Source organism: Phoenix dactylifera, chromosome 1, assembly GCF_009389715.1.
Source record: "Phoenix dactylifera cultivar Barhee BC4 chromosome 1, palm_55x_up_171113_PBpolish2nd_filt_p, whole genome shotgun sequence".
In the NCBI taxonomy this organism is placed as follows: domain Eukaryota; kingdom Viridiplantae; phylum Streptophyta; class Magnoliopsida; order Arecales; family Arecaceae; genus Phoenix; species Phoenix dactylifera.
The window spans coordinates 23387363-23399183 of NC_052392.1; the positions used below are offsets into that span (position 1 = coordinate 23387363).

The window sequence follows — 11821 nt, forward strand, 5'->3', positions numbered from 1 at the left end:
AGATTTGAAATAATTTAATTAAGTTTAAATTTTAATAAGATATGAAAGTCATCGGTCTTTTTTTATATATATCTTCTCTCGCTTGCCCGTTCCAAACATAGCATGCGTAGATGTGTTCTTTCCGATGTACTACTTTTTTTTTTTTATTCTCAAAATTGAGTAGAGTTTTTTTTTCCTTTTCTTTCTCCTGGAAATTACGATGCTAGAAAATCGATCAAGAATCTGGTGAGGCCTAAAACTTGAAAGCCGCTCAAAAGTGGAGCAACATTAAAAATCTCTTCTTTAAAAAACTAGCATGTTAATTTTTTTATAAAAAAAATCTAATCAGAAATATTATATAGACATATTTTAAACCGATGACGTCTCCTCCCTCTGGACCCTCTCCATTCCTCTCTTCTCTCTCCCTCTCTCGCCCTCCCTCTGACTCGCAACCACCGCTATTGGAAGTCAATAATTTGAACTCCCCCATTCCTCTCTCTCTGCAGCGGAAGCCTTCCCCAGCTCCTTCCTTCTCGCCTCTTGGGTTCGGTTAGGCTAAACCCGAGGTGTTCCTAAGTATCGGACCGGGCTGAAGCCCTCTCGATTTCCATTGGCCTGCCCTCAAGTTCTACCTTTTCAGGCCTGAGGCCTGGTTGTGCTTGGGCTGATGACTATAAGTTGACGGCAAATCCGATGCTCCACTCTTTTTTAATCTGTGCTGCTTCAAGCAAAGCAATAAAGTGGAAAAAATGAAATTGAAAGTGCACTAATGCGTAATAAAGTTACAGAGTGTTATATAATCAGAATCATCCATTTCAGATTGATAAAAATAAAATATATTTATCCTTAATAATTTCATCATTTGATGGAAATTTGACCATCCATTAGATGCTCCTTCCACTTGAATGACGCGGTTTTTGTTTTGGTTGAGATAGTGGTTTTTGGCATGTACTACTAGTAGACAGCTCACCGCGTGGACATATAAACTGATAGCTAGCTAGCTAGCTCTTCTCATAGTATTGCGATATATTTTAGCTAACAAGTATTTCAAATGACCAGCAATCTGAATTTTACTTGATAAGCTGATTTTGATGTCTTGGGCATTGATATTCAAAACCCTCTTGTTGTGGTGATATGCCGTTAGAAATGAAGACTTTATTTAGCAGCAAACATGTTGAAACCTATTGTTTAAATGCTTCTAGACACATCAGGGAGCCAGCCAAAGTGGTTTCTGAGTTTTAGTGTCTAATACTCTTGATGAGCATTAGAAGCAAATGTTCGTATGGAAAAGTTCCACTGCCGCCGAGTCTCGAGCACGCCAAGGATCTATCTCCTTTTGCTGCATGGTGTGGGCTCTAAAAGACTCTCATATGGAAAAATATTTTAGTTTAAAGGCAGAATCCAATCTTTGGATGCTTAATAAGTGCCTCCAAATCTACTGGACAAGCCTTTGTCTAGCGGCTCTTTTCCTTTCCAAATCAATTAGAGGTCAGAAAAATAAGATATCACGTGTGCAAAGCTGCCAAAGTCGAAACAAAGGAACATTCCTCTTCCCATCGCGTTAGGATTGCCCCTTTACTCTCTCCCCACATTGATTCCATCAATTCCAAACTCCGATTTTTAGAATGAGGATAAAACTAGCACGCAGTCCCATCGGGATTACCCCTCTCACATTTGGCGATCCTGATGATCAGATTACTGTCTCCAATTATGTGAAACCATCTCCCAAATCACAGATTTATGGGACACTGCATAAGATGGGTTGACTCTTGTGACTTGACTACAAAAAAAAAAAAAAAAGAAAAAAAAAAGAAGAAGAAGCATCCCAGCCTGGAATATTGGAGAATGGGTGGTGCACTCAACTACTACACGTTATGATAATTTTGAAAGGAGCATTTCTCGTAAATTGATTCTTTTGACATATCTTTTCCCATACAAAGCTAGATGTCATCTATTTTACTGGGTGATACAAATTAAAGGTGAACCCTGCGATGAAGACTTGTGGAAGACTAAGTCTAACATTTTCCTCGATGATTCGAGTCTGGTGATGACGTCAATTGACGCTGCATCCTCGTAACTTCGCAAGCACAATTATTAATTTGATTGCAAATGTTGCGAGTCGAGCACCAACCAAGCTTTAAAAAATACGAGTCTTTTACACTGTTCATTTCTCAATAAATTAATTAAGAAATATTGCTTAACGAAGTTTCTCCTCACCTTGGTATAGCCAAAAAATGATTGATCCTTGCAATAAGAAAAATGATTTTTTTCAGAGGTCAAATTGGATGCTGAGCTTTCACATCTATGTGATATCCCACACGGGCGACAGCTGAGGAGAGAGAATCGCGTGGGAGAACAAGAGGCACCAAAGTCTAACATCACTTTCACATTTTTCCTATTAGATACACTGTCATGTCCGGTGGAAATCATTGCTCGCTCTAGTCCTTCATTCACGTAGCGAATACAATCTTTTCTTCAAGTACGAAAATTAAGGCACAAGTTCGACAAAATTTCCACGCATTAGTTACACGTTTCTAGAACCTCCACGTAGGTAGGAACATGACTATCATATGCAAGTATACATACGACGAACGCGACTAACCTGCATCATTTCGCAATAATTCCTTGTGCTAAACCTAAATTGCTGGAAAAAAAAATCCAGGCATAAGCTATACGTTTCTAGTGCTCTACGTAGGCAGAATTAAACATGACTTATCGTATGCAGGCATCAACGAATGGGAGGACTAACGTATACCGTTTTGCAATTTCCCTGTGCTAAACCTATATAATAATATTGTTTGACTTCCATATACGTCCAGCTTGGCCTAAATCATTTTACTGGGTTCCACAAGGAGTTTTACTTTCCGAGACCAAACAAGGTTTGTTTAACAACCCCAGACGTCTATTCTAATACGTACCAAACAAATTTCGAACTACCGGTTCTGCTGTGGACTTCCGAACCCACCTTGCATTAGAGGTTTCAGTCTATTAGAAGAATAGGTCAAAGAAATCCTTCTCAAGGCCACGTAACCTTTGACAGGTGAGACTCCCACATCAAGCTGCTCTCTTGAAGACCGATGGAGGCATAGATAATAATACAATTCAGTGCGAATGTAAAATGATAGAGCCTCAACTCAGCTGTGGATATATTTAATTCGGATCAAAGGCTTTAATCTTCTCTTTATTTCTTATTATACATATATATATATATATATATACATATATAATGGCATATTGTTGCACATAATCTATAGTTAGAGTATACTAAAACAACTCAACTACTACTTCCAGCTCGCAGAAGAGACTCTGGCATTGTGGTCTTCTCCCAACACGAGTTGTTTGGAACGGTCAACCGGCTGGCTGCCTATACGACTTCGACGCTTCCCAAACTGGCTAATTTCACCGCCCGACTCAGACTCAGGGTATGGGGCTGGGGTTGGTAAAGACTAAGGACATGGATTTAGAGCTCAGGATACCTTCGGAGGTAGCCGAATCAAACGGCATGACAAAAGCCGGGACAAAAATTGCAACGAAATTTTGTATATGTCAACATAAATGGCTTTACCAACTTAGTCAGTCAACACCTTTTAATATATGGTCTGATTCGGGTTCAAGATTACTTAGGAAGCCGTATTCTGATTTTTGAGCTAATATTTGTCTGGTTGAGTTTGGTTCAAGTGGATTGCTACTTTTATTTGGAGGCCAATAAAAAGTCTACAGGAAACATTGAACTAGATCTGACCTTCTTGGTCTAGTTTTATGAACCCAATCCGGTTCAATTTGGTGTTGGCCTTATATCTCAAATTATGAGTCAAAAGCCCAACCAAGTTGGATTTGGATTATCCTTCTATTAACCTACCTCCTGAGCAGTGATGCCACGTGGGAATGCAAGCCAGGATCATTAATATCAAAAGAAGAAGAAAGGAAAAAAAGGCAAGCGTCCGATGTCTCAGAGTTACGTATTGGAATCGCAAAATCATTCCCCTTCTTAAATCAAAGTTCAAAAAATGCAGCCGGTCATGGAAGGCGAAGTTGGAAAGTGACAACACACCATCTTCATTGTCCGCATACGCCAAAATTAGTCTAATTTAAGCGGCCCCAACCCGATTCTTTTCTTCCTAGCTACTCCAATTTTCCCCCGACCCACACAAAGACATACAAAAGCCCCACATGAAAACCATTCAAAGGGAGCCCCTCCAACCTCGGCCAGTAAACCCGCCAAAATTTATTATTAGGATGAAGTAGATTTGTTTATATATTTTATATTTTTTTACACTTCCCCTCTTATGTGGACCGGATTTTTCTTTAATGGATAAGCCCAACATGTAAAATTCTTTAATAATGGGATTAAAGAGTGTAGAGATAGAAATTTTTTTTAATAATGGAATTAAAGAGTGTGAAGACAGAGTTAACCTCTGCTCTGATATCATGTTGAAATAACTATTTGTCCCAAAAGATACGTGGAAATCATCATTTATTGTTTACCTTATATAAAAAATATATTTTTTTAAACTTATATAAAAAATATGCCGCCATAAAGTTGTTATAACGTAGCATTATTTTAGAAATTAATTACATTCCTTATATACAGAAGCTCTGCTATTATAGTTTAACTTAATTTTACGATATGCACCAACTTGTATACTCTCTCTCTATATATATATATAGAGTCATATACATCAATAAAAGTATGTGCGGGCCTTTCTTAAACCAGCAGTTTACTTTTCTCGATATCGCATTCGGTTCACACCATCCTTCGTTTACAAATTCAGACGCTCGCACCAACGTCATGCACTGAGTTCTTTCAGGCTCAGAGCAATAATTACCCTCAAGATCCATTAGAGACAGAGGGCGGTGGCGCATCCTTTCCATGCATGCAAGCTGCAAGCAGCATCCAGAAGAGTAAAGCAAAGAATGCCCCCAGTCCTGTAATCATTTCCAGGGTATCCTCCTCCTCCTCCTCCATTCTCATGATACCATTGATTCCATGGGTTCTTCTCCCCCTCCTCCTCCATCTCCCGGTGGCCGCCCGAGCCGCATTCGATTACCAGGATGCTCTCGCCAAGAGCCTGCTCTACTTCGAGGCCCAGCGCTCCGGCCACCTCCCCTACAACCAGCGCGTCGCCTGGCGGGGCCACTCCGGCCTCACCGATGGGCTCGAACAAGGAGTCAGTCCCCTTCCCATCTTGCCATGTCCTTTCCATACAATTTTCTTCTTCTTCTTCTTCTTCTTCTATTTTCTCTAACAGCAGAGGAGCAAATGCTGCAGGTTGATTTGGTAGGAGGGTACTACGATGCCGGCGACAACGTAAAGTTCGGCCTGCCGATGGCTTTCACGGTCACAATGCTTTCATGGAGTGTCATGGAGTTTAGCGAAGAGATCGCGGCGGCCGGGGAGATCGAGCATGCTCTGGAAGCCATCAAATGGGGGACGGATTACTTCATCAAAGCCCACACCCACCCCAATGTCCTCTGGATCCAGGTATTTTCCAATATTAATTAGAGCGCATCCCTCTAGGATTTGCATCGTTTTGCATGTTCAGTGCTACTGTTCCTTGACACATGCCTGTTCCTAATCCTCCTCATCGGCGACAAATAATTGGAGTAGGTGGGTGATGGCGATACCGACCACTACTGCTGGCAGAGACCGGAGGACATGACCACGTCAAGACAAGCATACAAGATCGACGCCGAGAATCCCGGGTCGGAAGTCGCAGGGGAGACGGCCGCCGCAATGGCGGCGGCGTCCATCGTGTTCAGGACATCCAATCCGCGTTACTCCAACCTCTTGCTGCATCATGCCCAACAGGTTGGTTCGATTCTTGGATCCAATAAAAGGAAAGCATATTCGTCTGCTGGTTCTAATTCTAATTGGATATGCATGTCCTCGGGTTTGTGTTATTCCGGGAATTGGTCGCAGTTATTCGAGTTCGCGGACAAGCATAAGGGGAGGTACGACAGGAGCGTCGGGGTGGCGAAGAATTACTACCCGTCGGTGAGCGGATACGGCGACGAGCTGCTGTGGGCGGCGCTGTGGCTTCACCGGGCGACGGGGCGAGAGGAATATCTGGAATACGTGGTGAATAACGCGTCCCGGTTAGGGGGTTCCGCTTGGGCCATATCCGAGTTCAGCTGGGATATCAAATACGCCGGCCTCCAGGTCTTGGCTTCCAAGGTATTTTCAACTTAGCCTTTGTCATGTTCTTTTATTTATTTATTTTTTTCACCGTCGTACAGCAAATGAGAGAATGCCAAAGTTTTTGGCTTCGTTTTACTAACGTATTCCCACCCTCCGTGGCTGACAGTGCATGACAGCAGAAATAGCAATTATTACGTGCATATAGTCAATAAATTTTTAATTTCAAAATATATATAATTTGGCTCTAGTTTATAAAGCAATATAGTGGATAGTAACGCGCTAACAGCAATATTAAAGTCGTGTTCAAAAAACTACTGTTTATGAAATGACATATTATTTTATTCTGTTGCATATTATATTTTTACAAACATGTTAATGGAAATATAAAAATTTTTTTCAATAGATAATAACATGAATAAACAAAGAATAGCCATCATAGCCATTGCATTGGGCTTAACCCCCCTCTCTCTCTCTCTCTCTCTATATATATATATACACATATAGCCGTCGTGCCATATCCTGGCTGTCATAAATTTTATAACGTAACAAACATGCCCCACTATTGTTATAACATAATTGCAGTTGCTATTTTCATAGTCAATGGTTTTTTATCTTGGAATATAAACTTGGCTGTACGAAGGAAAATAATGGAGGATAATGGACCAGCAGCTAGCTAGTTACATCACCATTTTTTCTTTAATAGAACTGTTCTTTATAGAAATATATTTCTTCGTATATGAGATTAGATATTTATACTTTTGTTTATTAAATAAAAAGGAATTAAAAAAACCGCCATCTCAGCCATTTAAGTAAGACCACGTTGGTCTAAATAGAAAGGAATAATGGCTAAGGTATTATTACCTGGCTGTCATTAAATTATATCGCATGGCAAACGTGTCCTAATACTCTTTCGACACCGTTATTCAAATCCATGGTCATGGTTGGCACAAGAGCGTCGCTTTGTGGTGAAAAGAGTGCGAAAGCTGATGATTAGGCGACGTAATCATTCATATTAACGTCGTGGTGAGAAGAGTGCGAAAGCATAAATTAAAAGCGAGGAACTACGTGGGGATCCCGGCCAGCCGACACATGAATCGATGCATGAAATGGTGTCAGGTGGGGCCCTGGTTGTTTAAGTCAATGGAGGAAGTCACCAACTAGACTGCTTCGGTGCATGTTCGGAGGGATGCAAGTGGGACGGGTCAACCTAAATCCCACCTGGATATTCGACCTTACACATGCTCGGTGGCCTCGGGAGATGTCTGGGGATCGAATTTAGATTTCATCTTCTCCTTCTTCTTCTTCACATTTGTTTTTTTCACTCTCTTAGGTTTTGAGTTTGGTTTGAATTGGTCGGAATTCCATCGACCTGCACCATTGCTATCCGGAGAACAAGTTGGTTTGAATACAGTAGAGCAAGTGGAGGTTAAATGTAGATGTTGACTGCAAAAGTTGTAGATTTCCATAGAAGGCCTTGAAATTTTATAATCCAGCTAGCACCAGAAACTTAAGCACACCTAACCCAGATCTTATCTATTAGAATCTAAATTTCTTTCATCCTCCCCCCTAGAGGATCACAGCTAATCCTCGTCCTTTAGCTGGCTGAAATGACCATGATGACATATAGAAAGTTTGTGCACCGACTTGCATTGTCCCTGTCCGGATGGGCCCGGTAAAGGACCTGAACCCAACCCATAATTGAACCATATTGGTTGAATCTAACCTAAAATCTAACCAACCCAACTAGACCTGAAATAAGATAGATTGCAGTAATGCATTGTAATTCGGGATACTGAGACACCATCTTTTCACTAAAGGTAAAGCAATCCATCCCAATATCCATTCTTTTTCTCTTTGAAGTTTTTATTTTTTTTATTTATTTTGTCCTGTCTCTTATGGATTTTTTTTTATAATGAAGTTAGGTTTTTTTTTTTTTTCTTTTTACTATTCCAATAAGTTAATAGTAATAATGTCAATTACTCTTCTCAGCTGAAATTAGGCAATTTCTTTTTCGTCCCAAGAAGTCAAAAGTAACAACGTTGTTTGCTCTTCTCAGCTGCTGATGGAAGAAGGCGTCAGTCTCCAAGAGAAGCACAGAAGCACGCTGGAGCAATACAGATCGAAGGCCGAGCACTACTTGTGCTCCTGCCTGAACAAGAACAAAAATGGCAGCAACGTCCGGCGCACGCCGGGCGGCCTTCTCTACGTCCGGCAGTGGAACAACATGCAGTACGTCGCCGGCGCCACCTTCCTCCTCACAGCCTTCTCCGACTACTTGGCCAGATCCGAGGAGGAGCTCCATTGCCCCCAAGGCACTTTGGGACCTCAAGAGCTCCTCTCCTTCGCCAAGTCGCAGCTGGACTACATCCTGGGCGCCAACCCCATGGGCATCAGCTACCTGGTGGGCTTCGGACCCAAGTTTCCGACCAGGGTGCACCACCGGGCAGCGTCCAGCGTCTCCTACAAGGAGGACAAGGCCTTCATCGGTTGCACGCAGGGGTACGACGCCTGGTTTGGCCGGCAGAAGGAGAATCCGAACGTTCTCGTCGGGGCCGTCGTCGGCGGCCCCGACGCCAAGGATGTGTTCAGGGATGTGAGAGGGAATTACATGCAGACGGAGGCATGTACATACAATACAGCAACGCTGGTGGGAGTGTTTGCCAAGTTTGATCGGCTGCAAGGGCAGCCACAAATTTCCTCCTGTTAAGGAGTAGGCAGCACATTTACATGTAAGAAAGCTGAAAGGAGCATAAATTTTTTCCTTCTTTTTTTTTTCCCGTTATAGAGTGTTATTGTTACCATATATAGAGGTCAAGATGATGAAAGTTGAGTATATCATATAGGAAAAGAAAGAAAATGAAAGAAAGAAAGAGAGAAGCAAGCTTCAGAAATTCTTTTTGTAATTTTTTACCAAAAAAAAAGTTTTTTAGTTTATTCTTTCTATATATTTTACTGATTTATTGTGTTTTTTGTCCTCCCTAAATCGTTGCTCACAATCGCCAACAAGCTGAGAAACAGAACCAGGCCATGCTGAGGGATAATCATTCGATTCTCCCTCCCTCCCTCTCCCTCAAAGTTGCAAGTTATGCTACCAGCATTATATATGTAATATGCGGCCGAACTAGGCCTGATCCACTTGACTGGCCCAGTTAAAAAAAGGTTTGGCCCAAAAGAGAAAGAAAGAAAGAAAGAAAGAAAGAAAGAAAAAGGCTCGTACATGCTTGGCATTTGTATCGAAGGAAGAAGACTTCCGATCTCAACCTCATCGGATGGAATCTGACCAAGAGGCAGATTCCAGTGTTCTCTGGCTTTATTTAGAGCCCCTCTGACCTTCTTTTTGATCTCACCGAAGAACCTCAACCCTCTGATTGGAGTTATTGCCGAATTTCTTGGATCTTCTTTTCTGACCGTCAGCCGCTACTAGCATTATAGCTGTGGGAAATCGTCATCAGAAGCTAGGTAAAGATCTGAAATCATACCTTCTTCTCCATCTTCCAGGGTCCTTGGAGCCTCGATTCTGGCATGTGATCACTGAATTTTGACAAAGAAGGGTGATGCCCTGTTTTGTCTATTTTCGGATTCCGCTTCTTCTTCTTCCTTTTGTTTGGCCATCTTAGCCGTCAGCGCTTGTTGTCGACTTCTTCCTCAAACCTTCTACAATGGTTGGTAATGATAGTTGGAGTCTTGGTCATCCAAAAGCCGTCGTTCTTATAATTGGACCGAAGCCCTATTTTGGTCGTTCTTCGGTTGATCTTTCCACCACTGGCCATCTGTTTCTGCTAGCTGCCGTTCATGATGGCCCGATCATTGGGCCTCCAACCAGCAGACACCACCACAGCCATTGACACTTTGTTTCCGATTCTTATATGGGAAGAAGTTCCCCCATTTCGCCAAAGAAGAAGAAAAAAAGAAAAAAAAAACAAGAGAGAAAAAAAATAAAATAGAGAGAGAGAAAAAGAGAGTTCAATTTCCCTCGCTTATCTTCTACTCTCTTTCCTCTCTATTCTCTACTTTCTCTCTCTTAGTTTCTCTCTACAAATTTCTCTCTCTACTTGAACTTTCTCTCTCTACCCTCTCTCAGGGTAGTTGGATCCGGTAAGGACTCTTCATAGTGATTTTGGATCGACCCTAGTGAAGGGCCTAATCCATGATCATCGAGCGGTATGCCAATCCTCATCTTGGCTCTTGTCAGATACTGTTAGATTTGGTCATCTCCGATCTCTTTTGAGTCCAAGCATGATTCGTTGAAATTTCTTTATCGGATTGACCGAGATGTCGGGCACTCCCACTTGGTCACCCTTGTGAGGGTGTTGGAATTTAGAGTTTTATTTTTTAATAATCATAATAAAATTTTAATAAAAATATATTTTTGAATATTAGGCTCTAAGAGGAATTTTCGAAATTAATCGAATCTGTTAGTTAGAATGCGGTGGTAATGTAAGTAATGTACTTCCTTTCTAGATTGATTAGCAAATTATATAATATTGACATTATTGAGTTTGAGTCATATTATTTGAGATTTATAAACCTAAAGCATAGTATTTATTTGTGGAATATATACTATTATGGAATATCCATTGACACATGATCAAATGTATTGATTTTATTATGGATTATGTCTAGTTAAATTCGATATCGGATGGTTTTGCATATTTTTCGATTTGGAGCATGAAACCGATTTATGAAAGAGATTATATGTTGGCAAATCGGTATCCTGCCAGTAGAGGTTATATGTTGGCATATTGATATCCTACTAGTAAAAAATATATGTAGGCATATCGATACCCTACTAGTGGAGATTATATGTTGGCATTTTAATTATTAATGAGCTCATATTCTGACCCAACTATAGGGTATAAATATGGTCATATTTTATGGTTGTCGAGATTAAACTTAATGGTTTGAAAAAAATAATTTATGGAAAAAAATTGAAATGTAAAATGATTGGATAGTGTATATATTTGGTTTCGAATTGATGTATTTTGCATGCTTAATTTCAGCATATTATTATTATTTTATTATTTGATTCATCTAGTTAAAGTATTCACGGCTCACTGAGTCGTCTAGCTCATTTTATAATTTCTTACTATTTTTACAAATCTGAAGAGCAGCTTGACTCAATCATGAGAGAGCGATTAGGGATAAGATTTTGACAACTTTATTTAGATTAGAGTTTTGTTAGAATTCAAGATTTTAGAATATCATTTGGTTTTGTGAGATACTTAATTTTTTGAATTAATAATTTAGAATAAAGTTTGAACATTACCTCTAAATTTATTTCTCAGCTTGTTTATGATATTATATTGACATGTCTTACATGCTTGGGAGAAGAGTTTTCTTTAAGTATGCGGTGATTGCAGTAATTTCTGACTCATGATCTTGGGCCGGGATGTGACAATATATACCTGTGAGACCCACAGAAAAGAGTATTCCATGACTAGCTGATGCAAAATGCGTGATTCTTCTAATTTTTTTTTCCAAATTGATTATTGCACACTCGGTAATATAATTTGCTCATCTTTGTCAACCTCTCACCAAATGATTACCTAAAAAGAAAATCAATACGGGCAAATTCATTAGAGATGGTAATTGAGGATATGAAACTTATGGCCTCAACCTAGTCAGCTAAGTGGGAATTAAAGCAATTCCTGCACATATATGCTAAATTAACGGTACTTCCCACCTGCAAGGTACAGTGTGCTG

At 40.4% G+C, this 11821-nt stretch overlaps 1 protein-coding gene across 1 annotated transcript; it reads left to right on the forward strand.

Moving 5' to 3' along the window:
- The first annotated feature begins 4685 nt into the window (after window positions 1-4685).
- LOC103717065 (endoglucanase 11-like) lies at window positions 4686-9020 on the forward strand. The gene is made up of 5 exons (XM_008805305.4): window positions 4686-5147; window positions 5249-5461; window positions 5588-5788; window positions 5900-6154; window positions 8175-9020. The coding sequence occupies exons 1-5, from the start codon at window positions 4854-4856 to the stop codon at window positions 8823-8825; spliced, it is 1614 nt and encodes a 537-aa protein (XP_008803527.1). The 5' UTR covers window positions 4686-4853; the 3' UTR covers window positions 8826-9020.
- The last annotated feature ends 2801 nt before the right edge of the window (window positions 9021-11821 follow it).